This window comes from Schistocerca serialis, chromosome 5, assembly GCF_023864345.2.
Source record: "Schistocerca serialis cubense isolate TAMUIC-IGC-003099 chromosome 5, iqSchSeri2.2, whole genome shotgun sequence".
Taxonomy (NCBI): domain Eukaryota; kingdom Metazoa; phylum Arthropoda; class Insecta; order Orthoptera; family Acrididae; genus Schistocerca; species Schistocerca serialis.
The window spans coordinates 472459612-472481318 of NC_064642.1; the positions used below are offsets into that span (position 1 = coordinate 472459612).

Here is a 21707-nt window from a genome sequence, read left to right on the forward strand (position 1 = left end):
GCCATCCTGCTATTGCTTAGCAAATACTCGTCGACAGATTGTCGGATTACACTCCTTATACATTCAGCTTTCCCCAGTGATTGTCGCTCCTTACACATTCAGTTTTCCCCAGTGCACCATCAAATAGCAGAGAAAAATGCAAAGGAACGACAAAAAGAAAAAAAAAAAAACACAACAGTAAGATAGTGTAGTTCGTAGATCATAAAAGCGCAAAAGCAAACAGAGGCTAGTATGGGGTGCTGCGAGAGCTGTAGGAATAGAACGTGGATAAAATATGTAAACAGACAAATAATGTGTTGCCGACATGCTTCCAACACCAAACTTGAAAATACTTAAAACAGAAAAAGAAAACCACAGCTTTGATTACCTGCACTGGCCACATTCAACTATCGGTATTCTAAGAAACCACTGCGGTATGTAACTGCTGAAACGAACTACGTAACTGTAACCAACCCTGCCAGACACAAAGCTGATAGCCGACGCGATGTTTTAATTTAACTGCACGTATTAGCGTCATGGACGGCTTCTGCAAAACGGAACATTTTTTTTAATACTATCCAGACATTCTGTAATTTTTTACAACGATCCAGACATATTTCGTAACTGCAGTGACGTAATCAACTTTCCTGTTTCCTTGTTTCTTGTAAATAAATGGAACGTATCGAGCGTTATTGCGTAGTATACTACAACGTATGCAGTTTCCTGCGAAAAATTATAAAGACGCCGTAACATGTTACGCGATAAATCCCAATATCGTAAAAATTCGGTTCACTAATGATGCCTGTACTGCAGAAAAACAAACCCGAATGTAGACAAATAAACGATAAATAAATAAAAAGTCCTTCGAGATTGCCATGAAGTATGGGGCAGATAAAATTTATAACACTATTATCGTTCTACACGATTTCATTTGAACGTTATCCGCAAAATTATCATTTAGTCAAAAATTATTTATGAAAATGCAAATTACAGAACGGCGGACTATTATTTTCCATCTGTGTAGCTATTAATGTCTGTTATATTGTTTATTGTAATTTATTGCGCAGTAACAAGGTCAAGATTAATTAGTTACAGCAGATAAATCACAACGCCATCATTATGACTGCTTCTTAATTTAAAGTATTAATCATTTCATCATTTCACTGTTGTTTACAAACAATACAGCCACGCGGTCTAGGGCATCTTATCACGGTCCGCGCGGCTCACCCCGTCGGAAGTTCGAGTCGTCCCTCGGGCATGGGTGTGTGTGTTGTACTTAGCGTAAGTTAGTTTCAGTTGGATTAAGTACTGTGTAAGCTTAGGGACCGATGCCCTCAGCAGTTTGGTCCCATAAGACCTTACAGCAAATTTCCAATTTTTTTTACAAACAATACAGATACACCATTACACAGAACTTAATGAAGTGTTTCAATCTTCGAACAACCACCATCCACTGTGTATTCTATGCCGCGTTGTCTTCAGCGAGCCTCAATGTGGTTTCCGCATCAAACTTCCCCTTCTGCGACACGCTAAAATGAACCCACACATGTCATGATGCGATATCCTTGAGTTTGCCGCGAATTGTGTTACTCTGTATTTTCTAGGTACTTTTTATGAACGTGAAATGTTCTTGTTACAGAAATTTGTCACGAACCATGCTTCAAGTATCGTGAATAAATTTTTCTTCCTGTTATCATGGGCTTCCAACACTTCGTCATAGCAGCACATTGCCCAAATCTCGTGCTTCCGTGCTGCAAATGCCGTTTTTGGGCAGTATGCTCTTAACGTTACACCGTAAAAACTTCGTTAGGTAGTAAATGAAACATCAGCTATCGTCATTGCAGTACTTCAAGAAAGAAAGTGCCTTATTAAGAATATTTGTTACGACTTGTGTTTAAATACATTAGAATCTTTCGTGCTGAAAGGGCAATACAATGAGGGAGAGTAATTACGTGTGATGAGCGGGAACAGGAATACTTGTTTGCAGCGTTACCACTGAGCTGTTTTTTTTTTCTTTTTTTTTCACCGTGTTTCGCATGAATCTTTGCTCTAGTCGACAACAGAAACCAATTCTTTGTCGCTGCTACCATATCGCTTATCTCGCGGACGACACGTGATCACTCACTGATACCTAGAAGGTCGCTCTTCCCGTCAAATTTGCAGGTTTTCCAAGTTGGTTAACATTGTGATACTATTGCATTTTTATTGAGCATTGTAGTTTGACATCGGCAAAGAACGAGAAACGCTTAAAGAACAGTGAGTTGAAGACCTAACAACAGGGGATTAGAGCAGTCATTGTTAAAGCATCCATTTTGTAATTCACGGGGAAAAAATGATAATTATGACGATGACTACCAAGTAGGTATTTTCGTAAAACGATTCTTGTGAACTATTTATAACTATTGAGGCGACAGACACCTCAATCGCTGAAGGAAAAACATATTTTGCTCAGTGGAAAAGTTACTCGTTTTCTCATTCTTATTTCACTTAGACATATTCAGAAATGATTATTTGAAAATAAATTATTACTCGCAGAGGTGCAGTGACTCGGGACGTAAGCAGAGACTAGGCTTATGGCTGCTAGCTTTCTGCGGAATGTCCCAAATTTTTCATTGTAAACAGCGTCCTCAAACAGGATAAGAACATCTTCTCAAATGTTTCCAGCGCTAAAACTCACATTATCATACGGTGGTGATTCGTTCTTTACTGTGTTCTGCGTCTTTACTCCAGTCTTGCGCCGGAGAGTCGACATGTTTTGTTCGCTCGTCTTTGACCGTTAGTGACACTAAGCGCGTATTTCTTTTCGTTGCGTGTTATAAGACTTCCTCGAAGTCGGAGCGCGCTTGGGATGAATCATAAGTCACGTGGGATGCCTTCAGCTTGAGAGGCTGCAGCACGCTCATAACGCAGCGTCGGATTAGGTCATCGCCTACAAGTCTGACGTACGCCTTGCGCTAATATACTAAATGTGAGTCACTCGTTGACTCTTCGTCGAATTTTTCGGGGAAAACTTTGAATGTCGCCTCCATTTATATCTTCTCCGAATACAGTCAGTAGTCACTGGACAGCGACTATAATGATTCTACAGAAGGTGGACGTGATAATGCAAGTAACACGGTACCTTTGATTTGTTGAGGAAAAGTGACCGTTGTTTAATGTCTCGTCGTTATTGAGATCATTGGAGATGGAAGAGCAAACGTGAATGGACAAGAAAGTGTTTAAGAAAGTGACAGCATCCACTGTATCTGCTTTGAATTAATCACGGAAAATTCAAGATCTTCGAACGACGATTAATATTCAAAAATTTATTTGAATATTAAACTGGTGTTAGAATTTACACAAAAATTTGTAGAATCTTCATTTATTATCATAGAAACAACACTAAAACATATAAACTGACGGGAAAAATATCGCAACACCCAAAAAATGTAGAGTAATGAAATTCGGGAATACATTTGCCTATATAACATATTAGCGGGAGATAAACCATTGCAAACGTGAAATGTTGGTACATTGATAACCGGTATAACCGCCAGAACTAATGCAAGCACGCGAATGCATGCATTGTGTTGTACAGGTGCCGGATGTCAGTCTGGGGGATGGAGTTCCGTGCCTGTTGCACTTGGTCGGTCAATATCGGGACGGTTAATGCTGTTTGTGGATGACGCTATAGTTGTCGTCCGATGATGTCCATTTGTGCTTGATTGGAGACAGATATGATGATCGAGCAGGCCAAGACAACATGTCGACACTCTGTAGAGCATGTTGGGTTACAACAGCAGTATGTGGTCGAGCGTTATCCTGTTGGAAAGCACCCCCTTGGAATGCTGATCATGAATGGCATAACAATAGGTCGAGTCACCACAGCGAGTTTGAGTCTAGGTGTGCGTAGTAACTACGAGAGTGCTCCTGCTGTCTTTCGAAATAGCAGCCCAGACCACAACTCCCTCCAGGTGTAAATCCAGCGTGTGTTGCACAGACAGGTTGGCTGCGGGCCCTCAACTGGCCTTCTGCTAACCAACACACGGCCGTCACTGGCACCGACGCAGAACCAGCTTTCGTCACAAAGCACATCAGACCTTGTCCCTGCCCTCCAATGAGCTTTGTCTTAACACTACTAAAGCCGCAAATGGCTGTGGTTTGGGGTCAGTGGAATCCACGTTACAGGGCGTCTGGCTCGGAGCTGTCCTTAAAGTAACCGATTTGTAGCAGTTCATCGTGTTAGTCTTCTTGTAGCCCTTTTACACGACCTAATTCAAACTCAGTGAGAGTTTGATAATGGCGTCTTTGTCGCCTTAAAGCATTCTTGCTAGTATTAGCTCACCACGTTCAATCTCGAAGGTAACTAACGCTCGCGACCGTTAAGTAAGTATTTAAAGCAAACTTGATTTGCCTGTTCATATGCGACTGGCGCGAAATTGAATATACATCACCTTTGAGGTGTAGAAACACGCCTACCAACTTCGTTTATGTCGCACAACTCCTTCTTGGTGTTTCAATTCTTTTCCGTCGGTGTAGTTAGTCATTCAATTTTACTGACCGATCGTGCTCACAACGTCGGCGCCCATTGGACCCAGCGCTCGGATAGGATGCTGCCTTTGTTAACACCATCGGTTTTGGCTGCTGGTGGAAGAACACAGCGTCACGAACACTAACTATGTACGAAGGAGAATCATTTGCAGAACGTGTAAGTAATGAAAACAAGGTCATTGCCAGCAAAATAGAGAAATTAAGTCAAGATGTACGAGACGAACAACGCGTTTCGTTTCGTACCATTACTGCTTGCGAAAGATAAAGAAGGCGAGTTACCTATCTACGATGCAACAAGCTTTTGAAAACTCTGAATTATCTGTAAATGACGCGAAAGACTTAAACGATATCCATTAGCGGCCAGACGCTGTGTATGGATGATTCTGGTCTAAATCCGGACACTCACTGACACGTGAGCGCAATGAAGTAGGGGAAGGGAGATGGCGAAGTAATTAACAAGGCACAGCTTTCAGCTGTGTACGGTGATGCAGCAGGCGCGTCCGCCGCGTTCAGTGACGCTGCGCTTTCGGGCGAAGTACGCACACTCATTCCAGATTACCTAAACAAACAGTTGAACGTGACTGGCGCAAGCCAGTTTCCAACAGCGAACGGCGGTGCGCTGCTGAATAGCGCTAAGCGAACCTTGCTGTGTCACACGCGGCTGTTACCAGAAGGCCATCACAGAGCAGGCGCGGTTGCTTCGTTTTGTGCAGATACCGAAAAACAGATGGCACTTGAAACACGGTGTGCATCTGAATAGCCCCAAATCGACAATTAGAAGACTTTGAATGGAAAAACACTCCTGGAGCTGAAATTCTTTTTCCACCTAGATAGTGTGGTGAGCCACAGAGTACATTAGCAAACTGGGTGTTTCTGGGAAGAGTTAGATAAGACACTGAAGCTTACAACGTCACCATAGAAGTGGAAGAATCTCGGTTGGTCAGAAGAGGAAAGAGGATTCGCAAAATAAGTACACAAACGTCCACATATCCGTTGGTCTTTCATCTCAATGTAGGACTTGCGTTAAGTCAGAAAGTAAATATCAGGATCCGTGTTGCCATATAACATGCGATGGCAGCATCGAACATAAAAGCTTCTGAAAAAAGAATTTTTCTGTGCCAAAAAAAAAAAAAAAAACTTCTTTTTATCTGGTCATATGCTGCAGGACACTTTGTATGTAACCTGCACTGCAAAATAGCTTAGCCTGCAAAATGTAGCTGAACCATTAAATACCGGTAAGGGATTGTGGTGTTTTGATTATTGAGGATATTTTCAATGCAATACATTCCTCAGTACGTCACGAAATGTAGCCGAAAGTGTGGAGAAAACAAGAGGAAAAAATTCCAGCTTGACAAACTTGTGTAGTATACTATACTGATGTCTCTCGTAATGGTAGTCAAGGGCATTTTCCCTGGTGTTGCAGCAGATAATTTGAGGTTCTTTTCTATCAACGTGTAGCTGGAGTCAGCCTAAACATACACTGCTCGTCACGTCTCACATACGACGCCCATCGTCCACGGAAAGCGTCAGTTTGTTTCCCTTTACACACAAAATTATTTTTAAATCGTATTCGAGAAGGCAGTCCCATTATAGTCTAGTGTGTTATTGGTTTTATTGAGATGTATAAACAGAAACAGTAAAACACGAAGAATAATCGGTATTCCAGCAGCGACTGAGTAGCGCTTCTGCATTCAGCGTGGGCCAGGGCGGCGCTGTTTGTGTAGATCATGTTCAACCATTTCGTTGTAGCTATGCATTGCACATTGGTGGCATCTTTTGATGTAACTCTTCCTCGATTATGTCAGCGTCTAAAATAATACGTTTTCTCTCGCCTGACGTCTGTGAGAGATGGAGGACAAGGCGAAGGCGAAGATCATTACCTGAGCGTATCACAGGAGATGCTGCTACAGCTTTCACGTAATGAGAGTTATAGCAGATAAGGCAATCAGACAGTGTGAAGGGAAATCCATATCATGCGAGGACTACGCAGCGGGCTTTGCCCCGTTAGAAACAGTGGTAGTAAGAAACTGAACGGAAGAATCGTTATGCAGAAACATTCTTCCGCTTCCTGCGTGCGTGGTCTGTTTCTTTTGTCTCCTTTTCTTTTAACAAGCTTTACCAACCCTGTTTTACAAATTCTTGCCTGCATCTTTCGTATTTCACTAAGCAGAACTACACCACAGAGAGAAAGCATGTCAGCGGTTCGCATTCTCTAGAATGTATGGCTCAAATGGCTCTGAGCACTATGCGACTTAACTTCTGAGGTCATCAGTCGCCTAGAACTTAGAACTAATTAAACCTAACTAACATAAGGTCATCACACACATCCATGCCAGAGGCAGGATTCGAACCTGCGACCGTAGCGGTCGCTCGGTTCCAGACTGTAGCGCCTAGAACCGCACGGCCACTCCGGCCGGGCTCTAGAATGTAACTGCAGGGGCTGGACAAAAATATGGAAGCACCAAAACCACAACACATTACCATTATCGTATCTAATACAATGTCAGAAACCTGTTGGCATACAGAAGAGCTTCCAGTCGTCGCGAAATGGACAAATACAGGTCCTGAATGGTTTTCAGGGAAATGTTATACCTTTCTTCGTGCAAAATAATGATAAGTCAAGATAACAAAGATGGAGGGCGATAGCGATCACGCACCCTTCTCTCCAAAGTAGACCATAAACGCTCAATAATATTGAAGTCCAGTGAGTGTGGCGGCCAGGGGACACGCGACAGTTCATCCTCGTGCTCTTAAAATCAGTCTAGGACGATGGGAACTATGTGGGTAGGGATAGGGGTCTTCACGTCTTGGAATACAGCATCTCCATTTGGGAACAGATCTACTATGGGATGGACTTGAACAGCCGAAAAAGTCAGGTAATCCTTGACAGTAACGCGACCTTGCATAGTAAACGTGGCACCCATGGAATGTCATGATGTGGCTAGCGAAACCTTCACCGAATCCCCGCCATGTTTCGTTCTTGAGATGTAAACTCATCCAGACATTGGAAACAGTGTACATCAACACTCGTCCGATCAAATGGCTTACTTCCATTGCTCCGTAGTCCAGGTTTTATGGCTTCGTTTTCTTGTTACGGACATTTGCATCACGGATGAACGGTTTTGGAATTCCAGCTCGTTCTGCTATTCCCTACTAATGGAGCCCCCTTCGTGGTGTTTTGGTGCTGACAAGGTTCGTAAATGCGACATTCTGTTCTGTAGAGACATACGGAGCTGTCGTCTTCTTATTTTCATGATCACTCAACATAATTTTCGCCCGCGTTATGACTGAGCAGTCATGTTTTTTTCCGTTTTCCACGTATGCGGTATAAATCTTCGATACGATGCCTCTTGATACACCAAACACTTCTGGTGCTTTGGTTACAGAAGAACCCACCATAGAAGCCCCAACAATTTGCCCATTTTCGAATTGACTTAGCACCGACATAATGCCTCTCAAGTACATGGAACATTGTATTGACCATAATTGGCAGTTGCAACGTACAGAGGACATCGCACAGGAGCCGTTCGCGCTCAAGTTCAAAAGCGCAACCTGTTTGCTTAGCGGGCGTCTACATTTATGTTCAGTCATCCGTTTCTCGCGATATTTCCATATTTTTGTCCAACCCCTGTATTTCGTGGCTCTATAGTGTGGCTCTGGAGGGTTGAGAGTGGTAAATAGTACAATCATTTACATAGTTCCTTACGAACTTATTCAAGTTCCTACCAGCCCACTTTTATTTACTTATAATTTCTTCTCTCCGTAAACCCGGGTCCAGCTCAGGCGGTTTCTACGTGACTGTTATAGGAAATAATTCATGCTGGATCTCTACTACCACAATGACTTTTCTGTGGCTGGAGAAATGTTTCGCGACGAAAACTGAAGAGGTATCTAACGGTGACGTAACAGCACCTGTTTGCGAAGTCAGCATCAGGAGTCAGAAGAAAGGCATTCTGGTTACATGGACCTCTAGTATTGCTATCCAGTTGTGCCCCAAGCAGGTAGTGTAGTGGTCGCTTAGCTGTCCGATGTTCTATAGGGCGTTAGCATCAAGGAGTTTACTGTTCTGAGATCGTCCAAAGAATGCCATTCCATAAAATTCTTGTTCTCGTCCCCTTGTTGTCATTCCGTAGTTAACGAAATTTGAGCTAAAAAAATGATTGTTTACCTTCATGTATTGAATAAAATATTCGTTATCTGTAGAGGTACATCGTCACCGACAAACACAGACATTAAAACTAACGTTTTAAATGTGAAGCCACTTATTCACTGTTTCCTCTTTGTGCAAGTTCCGTGACTACATAATGTTCATAAACTAACAAAGTTTGGGAGCCATTGGTTCAGCTTTAGCAATACACAGACACCCTTCGGGAAGCGGGCATATGTAGAACAGTTATTTACTGTATCACAAGTTGAAGCAACATGCATTGATCCAATGTTTTGGTTTCGTCTTCTTATTCGACTGATCCTTATCATCAGAGCCACATATTAGACGCCACAGACTGCTAATGAAAAATAGAGTACGTATTTAATTGGAGTAAAAACTTGCTAGCGAACGGCACTCTGTTTCGTACCTACAGCATAGGTGCCTCTCTCGGTTAGTGAAGAGCAAGGTACAGTCATTGGGCTACAATGAGCGGACGTGTGCAGTCAGTTTTAGTATGCAAAAATGTACATTTTCGGAATGAATTTGTCATGGATACTAAGACGCAATGAAATGGTCAAACATAACGTTCGTTCGTATAAATTTCGTTAACATAAGACTAAAATTTCGTTTTTTTTTCTTTTGTTTTCGCCAGCACCACTACCCTAGCGTCAAGTTGCACATATTCGAGAGAATAATGTTCCTGTAACACCACCATCTGACGATGAGCTTGTAGTGGCTCGAGTAATAATTAATGGTGCAATAAATCGTATCAGATTCAGAAAGCAAATGTTTGTATATCATACCGGCAGTTGAGATGTAGAATAGGTGTGTCCCTATAACACGAAATGATTGGGACGTTGAGAAAATGATACCACTGCACTATACCTCCTGCGTGAAACGCGCGAGCTCTTAGTGACTGAGTTGTTTTGTGTTGCGCAGGTATGTACACGATGCGCATGCTGGACTCGACGGGCAGCCCGACTTCTGCGTCGAGCGCCGCCCACGCAGGGGCGGCGGCTGGCGGGGCGACGACTGTGGCCGCTTCCGGCCCGGGGGCGGCGACGGCGGCGTCAGCTGCTGCTGCTGCTGCGGCGGCGGCGGCTGCGGCGGCGGCTGCAGCGGACGAGCGCATGGACGCGTCCAGCGACAGCGCCGTTAGCTCCATGGGCTCCGAGCGCGTGCCCTCGCTGTCTGACGGCGAGTGGATGGAGACTGGCTCCGACTCGGGACACACGGCCGGCGACCACTACGGAGCCGCCGACTACCACGCCAGGTGGGTGCTGCTCTCAGCTCACCGTATTCTCTGCGAGCCGGTAGGGAATCTCTCCACATCCTACAGTTGCTCTCTCTGACTCCAGATCCGTGTCCGCAGCCGATGTAGGAGGGAATCTGATGAAACTTTGCCCAGGTTTGTTGGCCAGTGTCTCTAATATGCCTCTCGATCGCGTCTGAACGCACAGTGAGCACGTAAAGATGGCTAGAGCAACTCTCCTGTCAAGTGTGAAATGGGTGCTGTCATTCGATTTCTTCATGCCGAGAGGTTCCGCCAGATTTCAGGCAGATGGCACCAGAGTGCGGCAATGGTGCAAGAACTTTGAAGCAGCACGTACAGTCATTCACGATGCAGGCGGTCAGGAAAGGAAGCGTGTCTCAACCGGTGATCTTATTCAGCGAGTGGATGAGGCGATTCGAGAAAATCATCTAGTAAGAGCAATTCAGAATAAACGAGGAGGATTGTTGTTATCAGGCATGATCCTTCTTTATGACAATACTCGGTCGCATACTGCAGCTGCAACAAAGGCGCCCCTGTAGCGTTTTCGATGGAAAGTGTTTGACCATCCACATACAGCCCGGACTTCGCCTCCTCTGATTTTCATCTCTTTGCTTACATGAACCGTTGCCTATGAGGACAGCATTTTGGCACAGACAGTGAGCTGCAGACTGGCGTAGATAATTGCCGGAAAGCGCAGGCAGCTACATTCTACGACGAGGGTATTGGAAATTTGGTACAACGCCACAACAAGTCTCTAAGTCGGGGCGGCGACTGTGTAGAGAAGTAGCTGGAAGGTGTAGTTAAATTTTGCAAATAAAAAATAATAAATTTTCACTGAATTTTCCATTTCCCAACCGACCTGACCGTGAAAAAAGTCGTCTTATTTTTATGTATGACAACTATGCCTTGGAAATGGTATATGACAGGGATGTTGTCTTTCTATCTACATCTAAGAAGCAGTGACGAAGTGAAATAAATATTCAGGCGTGGGATTAAAATTCATGGTCAAAGTAAGCCCAGGGTGAAAGGAAATCAGAATGAAAAGATATCATTGATACGATTCACTGATGCTGACATTGCTGGCATCAGTGAAAGTGAGAATGTAATAAACAGCTCAGTGATCATACACTAGGTACTGAGAGTGGACCGAAGAAAGAGGAAAGTAATGAAGAGCAGGAGAAATGAGATTAGTCAAACGGGCATTCTTGACCGACAAAAGTCTGCTAGTATCAGACATCGGTCTTAATTATATTTGAGGAAGAAATTTGTGATAATGTTCGTCTGGAGCACAGCGTTCTACGGAAGGGAATATAGGACTGTGGGAAAACTGGGAAAGAAGAGAATCGAAGCGTTTGAGATGTGACGCTATGGAACGATGTTGAAAATTAGGTGGGCAGATAAGCTAACAAATAAGGTACTTCGCAGAATCGGCGAGGAAAGAAGTATGTCAAAACCACTGACAAGAATAAGAAACGGAGTGATAGGACACGTGTTAAGCTATCAACGAATAACTGCCATGATAGCTGAGGGAGCTGAAAAGTGTAAAAACTATAGGGGAAGACAGAGATACAACAAACAATTGAGGACGTTGGATGAAAGTGCTACTGTGAGGTGAAGAAGTTAGCACAGGAGAATAAGTCGTGGCAGCCATATCAAACCAGTCAAAAGACTGTTGACAAGAAAAGTAAGTGTCCAGTTTTGTGACTGAACGTGATGGAGCACGGAGCCATTCGTTCGTAGATTGCATATAAGTATAACGCGCGTTCTTGAGGAAGAAGGTTATTGTACGTATCTGGTAACACCATTTTCTGTCACCTGCGGTGGTCTCTGTGGGCGCCATAAAGACTCTGCTATTCGATGGTCTAGGTACTTAGTCTGGGGTGGGTATTGACAGGGATTAAGTTAAGGAAATATGTGCACGAACTCTTCCGTTTATTTACAGTAACATTCTTAAACATGACTGCCTCCATATCCGAAGCGGTAAAGTCCATTTTTACGGTGACGGTCAACTCGAAGGTAAGTCGGTTCAAACACTGGAGATGAAACAACTTTTCTTCGTGAATGTCTGACTGACTTGGGGAGCAGGAGCGGTGGGTTACAGTTCTCGATCACTAGCGTTTATGTCAATATCCCAGGCTAAATTTCAGTCCCCTGCGCAATGTCTCATGGAGTGAAGGTGTGCACACCTCGATGGTGATCCTTTCTTCGTATAGGGGGCTTTAAGCTTGATAGCCCCCTGACTGCCATTCGAGAGGAGCAGTCTACAGACTGAATCCGAACACCACCATCAAAATTTGAGAGGTTTTTCAGCAATATTTTTTGAGTATTTTGATATGAGGGATACACAGTCTCCAGTAGATTGTTACAGGGTAAAAATGTAACTATTATTTATTCGATTTGTTGCCCCAGTTAGCTCTGTTGCTGTGAAAATACCTTCACAAAAATTTCAAAGCCTGTAATATGCAGTCATGTTATACGCAGTCACCAAAATGCACAAAACCCACATTAGTGCAACAAGCCTCAGACAGATGCAAAAGTACTGTCATGTGGTTGCCCTCGCCATGGTAACAACTCAGCGTAGAGTCATTGAGCCACTCTGCTTTCTAAGCATACATGGCAGATCTGTCATCGTACGCTTTCCATGTCTTTGGTCATCCTTAATTTGTAAATTTCTTCCTATTTTCCTTTATACCTTCCTTTATGGTAAACATGTTTAGAGTTTTCCGTGTGGTCTTGTTCCGTACTTGATCCTGTAATGTAACGAGCTCGTCCAGTCAAGTGTTACGAAAGTACGACATTTCAATGCTCATCGACGCGCGAATGGAAACTAAGTGGATCATCAGGTTACAAAGCAGAGTTATCCACTGTCTTCCCGTAAGTGGTGCATCAGTCACTATTGCAGCTTGTTCAGAGACCAGTACCAGAGCAATTCTCCCAACAAAGAAAAACTGCGCATATTTTTGGAAGAGGATATAATACGAAACCTGTGTTTTCCAGAGCATACACGAATTTTTATGAGAAGCCCGCATGAGGGTATCGTTTGCACCAGATACGTAGATTATGATGGTTCAGTTTCCGAGAGGTCGTCTTCCTATCGACGCGGGTAGCCAACAACACATGTCATTGGGGATTTAAATCGAAATTATGTTGGTTTGACGGAAAAATTCGTCAAATGATACGGGTGGATAATACTCATATAAATGACGGCTTTCCGTTCTCCCTGTACGAAATAATACAACAGATTCAAATTCTCGAATAAGGCAGGCTGTCATCTCTCCCCATCGCATTACTCTGATGTAATTTACGTGGTACACTGACTATATGTACAGCCGGCGCTCGGGTCACCAGATGTGAATGACCGTTCATTAAAATTGCTTCCCGTGACTGTGTTTCCTTCGAGTGATGATATGTAACCCAGAAAGCAGGCACCCGCTCGTAGGTCCAGTTATTCCACCGGCAACGTTTATCTAACGGATCTTAACATGCTGCGGTGCTGATTTTAAGCACCCCGACGTCTGAGATATGCGCTCCTCACTGTGTAAGTAGGTGCATAGTAAACAAACGTAGAAATGAATCATCACGCAGAAGAAAGAGTTTGAGCATGTGCGCTCTCGCAGCACCTTTCTCAGAACGGTTCTACAGAAAATACAATCATCAACTAGCAGGAAACAACGCCACGTAGTTTGCACTCATGTTCATTGGGTCTGTGCCCCCCCCCCCCCCCCAATCAGCAAAAATCTGAAATTTTCGGACCAACAGCGTGTTTTCTTTCAGGTTTTTCAGTCACCAACTTTCTCCCCCGAATGCGAAAATATTTTGTTGGCGCCCGCCTACATAGGAAGAAACGATCATCATAATAAAATAAGAGAAATCAGATCTTGCACAGCAAGATATAGGTGTTCGTTTTTTCTGTTTGCTATTTGAGACTGGAATAATAGAGAATTATTGTGAAGGTGGTTCAGCGAACGCCCTGCCAGGCACTTAAGTAAGATTTGCAGGGTGTCCATGTAGATATAGATGTAGATTCTGTCAACTACAGTAACCACCATAATGTTGGTCTTAAATGCTGTGCTTCATTTGTTGCTCAGGAATGAGTTAGAAAATATTTCCCATTTTGTCATTATAGGACCTTATCCTGTTTTTTCCCTGAAAGAAGTAACTTTACATGAGGTACTTGAGTGTCGGATTTAATCAGAATAGGTGTTCAATTCGAAGTAAGAAATATGGTTTGTGTTCCTCATGGTGGCATAAGTACATAAACAAAGGTGCCTCACTGTTGTCTGTGAATTTCATTCTGTGTTTTGAACTTGCCACGTTCTGTATTCACACATCAGAAAACCGCAATAGAAAATTGTGCGTATACTGAATGAGTCCATCCATTTGCAGATTACAGTCCCACAATGTTTTTCCATCAAGTGCGTCGAACATCATGCAGAATAGATATGGTAATCATTTTTTAGTCCTAGGTACAGTTTTGAGTATTGGAATGACCAGAGAATAATTACAACATAGTGAAACTGAAAGAGGCAGTGGGAAAACACACTATAAGGGCTTCATCAGCTCTGGTTAGCATTATATCTCGTGGAACTCATCTGTAGTTATAAGAAACCCCTGAGAGGAACATGAATCGGGAAATGATAACAAATTAGTTTTCTCAACTTTTAAATGATGTGTGGTTCACCATAACAAAGAAACCATACAGAATAAATTTTGCTAGTCTCCAATAACAATACACTCCTACCTTTCAAACATCATTTACAGCATAAATGCAGCAATGAAATTTCAGTTTAGTAGGACATCTCCAAACATCTCTATCTGCTCATTGAGATCCCTCAGTTATTTAAAATGTAATTATCTTGCAGTTTGTAGCTGTCAACTAAGAGCTGCTACAGCAGCCAAATAACATTTTGTCTTAATGTGATAAAGCTCGATTGGTATGGCTAAGAAGCTGTTTTGCCAGTGATTCTTGTCATATTTAGGACCTGTGATTCTTTCAGAACACACATTTTCATTGTAACGTTTTATAGAGGAAAGGTATTGTGACACTTGCTCAAATTTTTCACGTAATTGTTACATACTCATACTTCATAATTACTATAGTTATTTGATGTTACTTTGTAATAGAAGAATAAAAAAACTGATAATCACACTAAAAATTGAGTAGTATTAATTAAACGAGACTTCACATTACTTAGACAAAATTACAAGACACAATCTTTATCATTTTAAGGCTGTAACAGTATGGTGACACAGATCTCATTTGTTTGTAGCAAGTACAGACCTTACGACTACAGCTACTCTGGTCGCCAGCACTCCAGTTCTGTCAGCACAGCTGAGACACAGCACCGTGTGCCACCCATGGCTCAAAAGAAACATCAGATGTTTGGAAAGCGATGTTTCCAGGAGCAGGCTGCAGGTGAGTTCTTGTTTAGGTTATGCAACTGAAGATTCAATATACAAAATAAAACACTCATAAATTTTCCTCTGTTTGGCATTCATGGTTTCAACAGTTCAAGTGACTCACTTGAGTCAAAGCTCTATATCTTCAATCTGTTAAAAGAAAACAAAAGTGCCAAGCATTGTTATTTTTACTAATCATCTTTCAGAATGGTTTACAGTAACAAATGTACATCATAAATATGAAAATGTGATGCTCATTGGAAACCTATAGACATTCCCTTACACCATATTGTTTTGCTAGGCCAAATGGTACACCTGCCAAGACCAGTGCACCCTCTCTTAGGGGGGAGATAAGGCTCATTGAGGAATTCTCATTATGGTTTGACATCTCATTTTACATACACTCAAAAGTTGATTTTGGTACATTATGTACAAAAAATGCAAATGTATTTTAAGCTTTTGCCAAAAATTTGTCCTATGTTCATATTTGTCGTAGTGCAAGATACTACTATTATTCCTGAATACAAATTTAATCCAGACTAACCCCATTCCTCCTTCAATGCAAAATAAAGGGAGTAAACTTTGCTACACTCATGAAAAGTCAGTTTCTTTATTTCAGTTTTTATGTCGGGCCATTATTTATATTGTGGCAATGTGTATTATTCTGCATAATATTCAGTCCCACTTAGTTACATTTTGGGTCTATGTTAGATTTTTCCTGTTATTAGAGGCATGGGTTCACCTTAAACACAATATTTTTCACTCTTGCATTATTTAATATCAGGTTTAAAAGCATGACAGATGGACACTATCTTCCTCATTATCATGAGATTATGGCACTACTATCACTGCAGTAGCTCTCTGCTGTTTGCATTCATTTCCAAACCACTGTTCATCTCATATGAAACCCTCTTCCACAATTTGTCAATGCTGCCATTGTCTGAGAAACCACTGCCTTCAATATATCAGATAAAGCAGTGGGCTTTTTGCAGAAGCTGTTGTTAAAGTGAGCACCATTAGTTTCCTTAATCTGAAAGTCTGAATGCTTACACTTTGTATAATGTTGCAAATGAATTGTTTCTTATTGTTTTCTGGTCACTACTGATCAATGTGAAAAATAGCACGAAAAAACTCAATGACAAAACTTGGATTGCAGGAGCAGCTTCTTCCTTGGGTAGCCATGGAACAACACCGAGTCTGCCACCAGCGCCTGTAAAGTATGAGTTCAGCGAGGCAGTACCTGCTGGTGGAAATGCATTTGGCACCCCATTGGAAGCTGGAGTTGCTGCTGCCAAGGCACCAGAGATGAAATATAGCTGCAGTGTTGAATTTGCAAGGCATCACCCAGGTAGAGCGAAGCACACTATACAGCACACACCTATGAAATTTTTGCGTCTCACACATCTCCACTTGTGGTAACTAGTGTATCTTACTGCTATGTTGCTGGTTTTGTTGCAGATGTAAGACCATCTATTGACCACATACAGCACAATCATTCATACCATCTTCCTGCAGAAAGCACAGGAGCCATGCAAAGACCTGTTTCTAGAGACAAACAAAAAGGTATGAACAATAACTGGCTTCAAAATAGTATTTCTCTATTCCCTTTCCAAAACACATATGCACTACTTAAATGAAAGGAGCAGCTTATTAACATTTGTCTTTTCCATCAGGTCGTAAATCTGACGAGGAACATCTGAACAGAGATGAGAAACGGGCACGAGCAATGAACATTCCATTGCCTGTGAGTGACATCATCAATTTGCCAATGGACGAATTTAATGAGCGATTGTCAAAATACGACCTTAGTGAGGCACAGTTATCACTCATAAGGGACATCAGGAGGAGAGGAAAGAACAAGGTAATAAAAGAAGTTCAGTGTCAGTTACTGTGGAGAATATATTTCACTGTCAACTGCAAACGAATTTGAAGTCTTGTTCAGTGATATTTGTACTAGTTTCATTTATGTTAGTAAGCACTGAAATTTAAACCTTCTCTATACACATGTGTTCACAAATTGGGGTTCTACTACAGTAAGTATTTATTTGGTACTTTTTGCTCTTGTAGGTTGCAGCACAGAACTGCCGTAAACGGAAGCTAGACCAGATTCTCAGTCTTGCAGATGAGGTCAAAGAAATGCGTGATCGGAAGAACCGCCTGATGCAGGAGAGAGATTACATGTTGGCAGAACGTCAGCGTGTCAAGGAGAAGTTCAGCCAACTGTACAGGCACATCTTTCAGGTAAAACAATACAACTGTGAATTCCTTTTTCTTCTTGTTTAATTTGCAGCTCCTTGCTATATCATAAACTTAGTTTCCTTGTGCCCATGAGAAAAAGTTCTAACTCTCAAGAAATCTTTTTGCTTAATATGGAAAAAAAATCTTGAAACCATTATACATACAGTTTTTGCTTGAATTATTCTTCCCAGATGAATATTTTTAGGTGTTTATAAATAAAATCTGCTTGTTCTGACTGTAGCAACTGCGGGATCCTGATGGCAACCAGTATTCAATGTGTGAATACAGCCTTCAGCAGTCTGCAGACGGCACAGTACTGTTAGTGCCTCGAGCAAATGCAACTGCCTTCCTGGACCCTGAAGCCACCACTGCTGCTGCTTCGTGCAGGAAGCGTGAGGAAGAAAAGGAGTGACCTCATGTTGCTGTAAGCTCAAACCTGCTCAGATCAGAAGCGTGACAACTTCAAAATTGGACACTGGAGCAGGTGCAAATTCACAGATGCCTGTTTATCTTGTGATTCATTGTGTTTCTGAAAGTAAATCTGTAACTGTAATTGAGATCTCACATGACAAGTGGTGTTATTGGAAAAAATAAAGACATTTCAAATCGGACTGTACTATACAAAATAGAGTTGTATATTGAAGGTTGTGCCTGTACAAATACATCAGACATCGTGAAGAGTGAGTCGCCAATGTTATTGATGGTTACATACAAATATAGTGACAATATGAATATGGGATTGCAATCAGTGGAAAATGTTACAAGCCTAGATTGGTGAAAAATTAAGTGTGCATGTGTAAAAAGGTAAATTATTGGTAACTAAAACTACATGTTTTTTTTAAAACCGAAAGTGGGAATTAAAACTAATACCTTTTTAAATAGGAGTGAATTTTACTGTATGATATGCGAGAATTATAGTGCTTGTTGGCATCCATTATTGCTCTTTTTATAATGGCATTTAACATTTCTGTTAGAAACTTAGCATTAAGTATTTTAATATATTTTTATGTACAATTTTCATTAATATTCTTCGATAAGCTATACTTTTAAGAACAATTTTGAAGTGAATTCTGAATAAGAGAAAAGCATCTGGGCAAATATTGTCTTCTAAAACAACTGAAGTGAGTGTACAGAAAATTGTGGAGGACAGAGCTAGTGAATAAAATATTGTGCCTTCTTTAAAATTTAAATTTTTCTTGAAACTAGTTTCTTATACTATACAGTTTATTTGAAGAATATCACAGTGCAATTTAGTGAAATACTATTTAAATAATAAAGATTCATGATGAAACATACTGATTTTCAGTTTGTTACTCTGTGCTATTTAGAAATTTAAAAAGTTTACAAAAACCCATAGTACGTTATGTCCATTGATGATGTCAGTGCTGATGTTCAGTGATTTTTATTAGTAGTGTGTATGTGAGGCTGTGAACTCACTTCATTCAGTACATATAGTTTTAATATGTTTTAAGATTTCTTGTGATTCAGTTTTGTTGAGAATATTAGGTAATCTTGAAACTAAGGAATAGCAAAGTAGCTCAGCTAACACAAAGGCCTTAATATACATTGCTTCAATCATGCTCACCTTTTATACTTACAAAACACATAGTGCTTTTGAGACTTTTTTTAAACAGAAAGGAAAGTTATTTACTGGTCTGTATTGTCCCCTGGTGGCAATAGAGTTTACAAATAAATTTAATAAAAGTGTGAATATACAATTATTTTTATATAACTCATTAAATGGGATCATACGGCTAGGTCATTTATCTCAATGTATATACAATTTAATTAATGCAGATATGTGTACATTTCATATTTTATAAAGAATAGAGAGTAATTCTTAGGCAGTTGACATCATGTTTTGATATCAGCATTGTAAAATAGAGCAGCTGCTCTACCTGTATCATGTCATAATGTAAAGCATACATGCTAGTACTGTTCTTTGGAAATCCACATGTGCAGAGAAGAGTTCTTTTTTTCCTTTCTGTGTGTTGCACAACATTATGTCCGATTCAGTTGGTAAAATTTCTTGTGAATGCATACTGCTATGCAGATATTGTTTTATGTTCTTAAAACATTAGAACTAATTGCTGTAAAGTACCAAGTGCTTTCAACACTTCATAACAACTTCCAAATATTTATTAGTGCATTTAAATTCTTAGCTCACTGGGTTTCTTTATGGTAAAAATATGGAAAGATAGTGGACTACCTGTGTGAATCATTAACACACATTGTATATCTCTCTTTGAATGTCATTTAAAATAAAAAAAAGTGAGTTTTATACATTGTTTCTTGTCACTTTATACCTACACTGGACATTTGCTTTACTTGGAACCCAGTGTAATCTCATGACTGTGGCTGTGACAAAGTAAACAAAACAAAACAGTATATAGTTTTTGCTTTTTCTACTGTATTACCAGTTTTCAGGTGTTCACAAGCAAGAAGAAAAAGGATTTCTTGTTTAGCAGACATGAATGGAGAGAAGAAAAGTTTGACAACGCACATTAAATCTCCAAGAAAATTTATCTATTTACATTTTGTTTGCATGGAGCTATCATAATGATGGCTTTTGCAACAAAACTACAACTGTTGCAACTTACTATTCATTTCTTTACAGATGATAAGCTACTGGTTCATATTACAAGCAGTGTCTTAAAATTTATTGAATGAATATTAACATTTTTCAATCAGAAAAGGTTTCAATTTCATGTTAAGATCATTGTCTTTATATGCTAATATCATGAAAAGGATGGTTGCTGCTCATCATATAGTGGAGGTGCTGAATCGCAGATAGGCACAACAAAAAGACTATTAAACAGAGCTTTCAGCCTAACAGGCCTTCATCAGAATTAGACTACACACACACACACACACACACACACACACACACACACACACACAGGGTAAGGGGGAGGGAGGCGACAGGGGAAAACAGAGAAGTATAAAGACTGTGGGTGCATTGGTGGAACAGAGTTGTGCTAGAATGGGAACAGGGAAGGAGATAACTGGGTAAAGGACAATGACTAACCCACCTATCCCATTCCCTGTTCCCATCCCAGCACTATACTGCCTTCTGTTCCATCAGTGCACCCACAGTCTTTGTACTTTTCTCCTTTTCTGCTGCCCCTTTCCCCTCCCCCTCCTCCCTTCCCTCCATCTAACCTTCCAACTGTACCTAGCTGCCCTATCCTCTCCCCACCTCATCCCTGCATGCTCCCACAGGCAGCGCTTTACTGTCTCCCACCCATAACCTGCTATCCCTCCCCCAGCCACCTCCTTATCCCCACCACCCAGTTTGCTTCTCCTATCATGTTTTGCTGCTCGCAGTCTGGCCTCGGCAGCCAGAGACTCTGTGTGAATTGTGTGCGCGTGTGTGTGTGTGTGTGTGTGTGTGTGTGTGTGTGTGTGTGTGTGTGTGTGTGTGTGTGTGTTCCATCCTGGATTCTTCTTATATGTTATTAGAGAGTTTGGTAGTTTGTTAAACCGAAGCAATTTAATGATGCATGAGTTTCACTCTGTCATTTTTAATGTTGTTCTTGTCTGGAAATAGATATATTTCATCCTGTTCTTGTGATCACGTACAGCTGTGCACTAGGTAACTTCCATTGGTTAACTCATAAAAATGTAACAAATTGGAACAAGTATAAAGAATATATTATTGAGAGTTCTACACATGAGGATACAGCCTGTAAACTATTACTATTGACAATGCTGGTAAATACATCACACTTCAGGTATAAAAGAAACTTGCACATTATACTGCACTGAGTGATGCATGGCGTACTAAAACATAAACAAAGTGTGAGGCACAAGAAGATGTGACACTATAGTAGGTACACACTGGCATGTAGACAGATGGACACGTACCAAGACAAAGCAAAGCAAGACACTGGTACATAAAAGCAACAAAATACAAAGATCATGGTTCACATGAGTCTACAGATATTTATTTGAATGCTTTTGACTAAATTCAACACTTCCACTTCAAAACAACTGGTGCCTTAACTCACACTATTTAGAACTTCACAATGTATTTCTTTACTTAATCCTTCTGTCATTGTATCTGCTGGCATAGCCAGACACAACTTCCATTATATAATGATGTCTAACATAAGCATGCTTTGATCTTTTATGGTTTGA

General features: G+C 41.1%; 1 protein-coding gene across 2 annotated transcripts in view; it reads left to right on the forward strand.

Moving 5' to 3' along the window:
• The window catches only part of LOC126481191 (segmentation protein cap'n'collar), a 384641-nt gene extending 364791 nt beyond the window's left edge, over nucleotides 1–19850 (forward strand). For both annotated transcript variants that reach the window (XM_050104781.1, XM_050104780.1), the window contains exons 9-15: nucleotides 9596–9929; nucleotides 15200–15345; nucleotides 16486–16677; nucleotides 16788–16892; nucleotides 17003–17190; nucleotides 17397–17570; nucleotides 17809–19850. In XM_050104781.1, the coding sequence (XP_049960738.1) occupies nucleotides 9596–9929; nucleotides 15200–15345; nucleotides 16486–16677; nucleotides 16788–16892; nucleotides 17003–17190; nucleotides 17397–17570; nucleotides 17809–17979 (1310 nt within the window). In that variant the 3' untranslated portion in view covers nucleotides 17980–19850. The remainder of the gene's footprint in view (nucleotides 1–9595; nucleotides 9930–15199; nucleotides 15346–16485; nucleotides 16678–16787; nucleotides 16893–17002; nucleotides 17191–17396; nucleotides 17571–17808) is intronic.
• Nucleotides 19851–21707: the final 1857 nt, after the last annotated feature.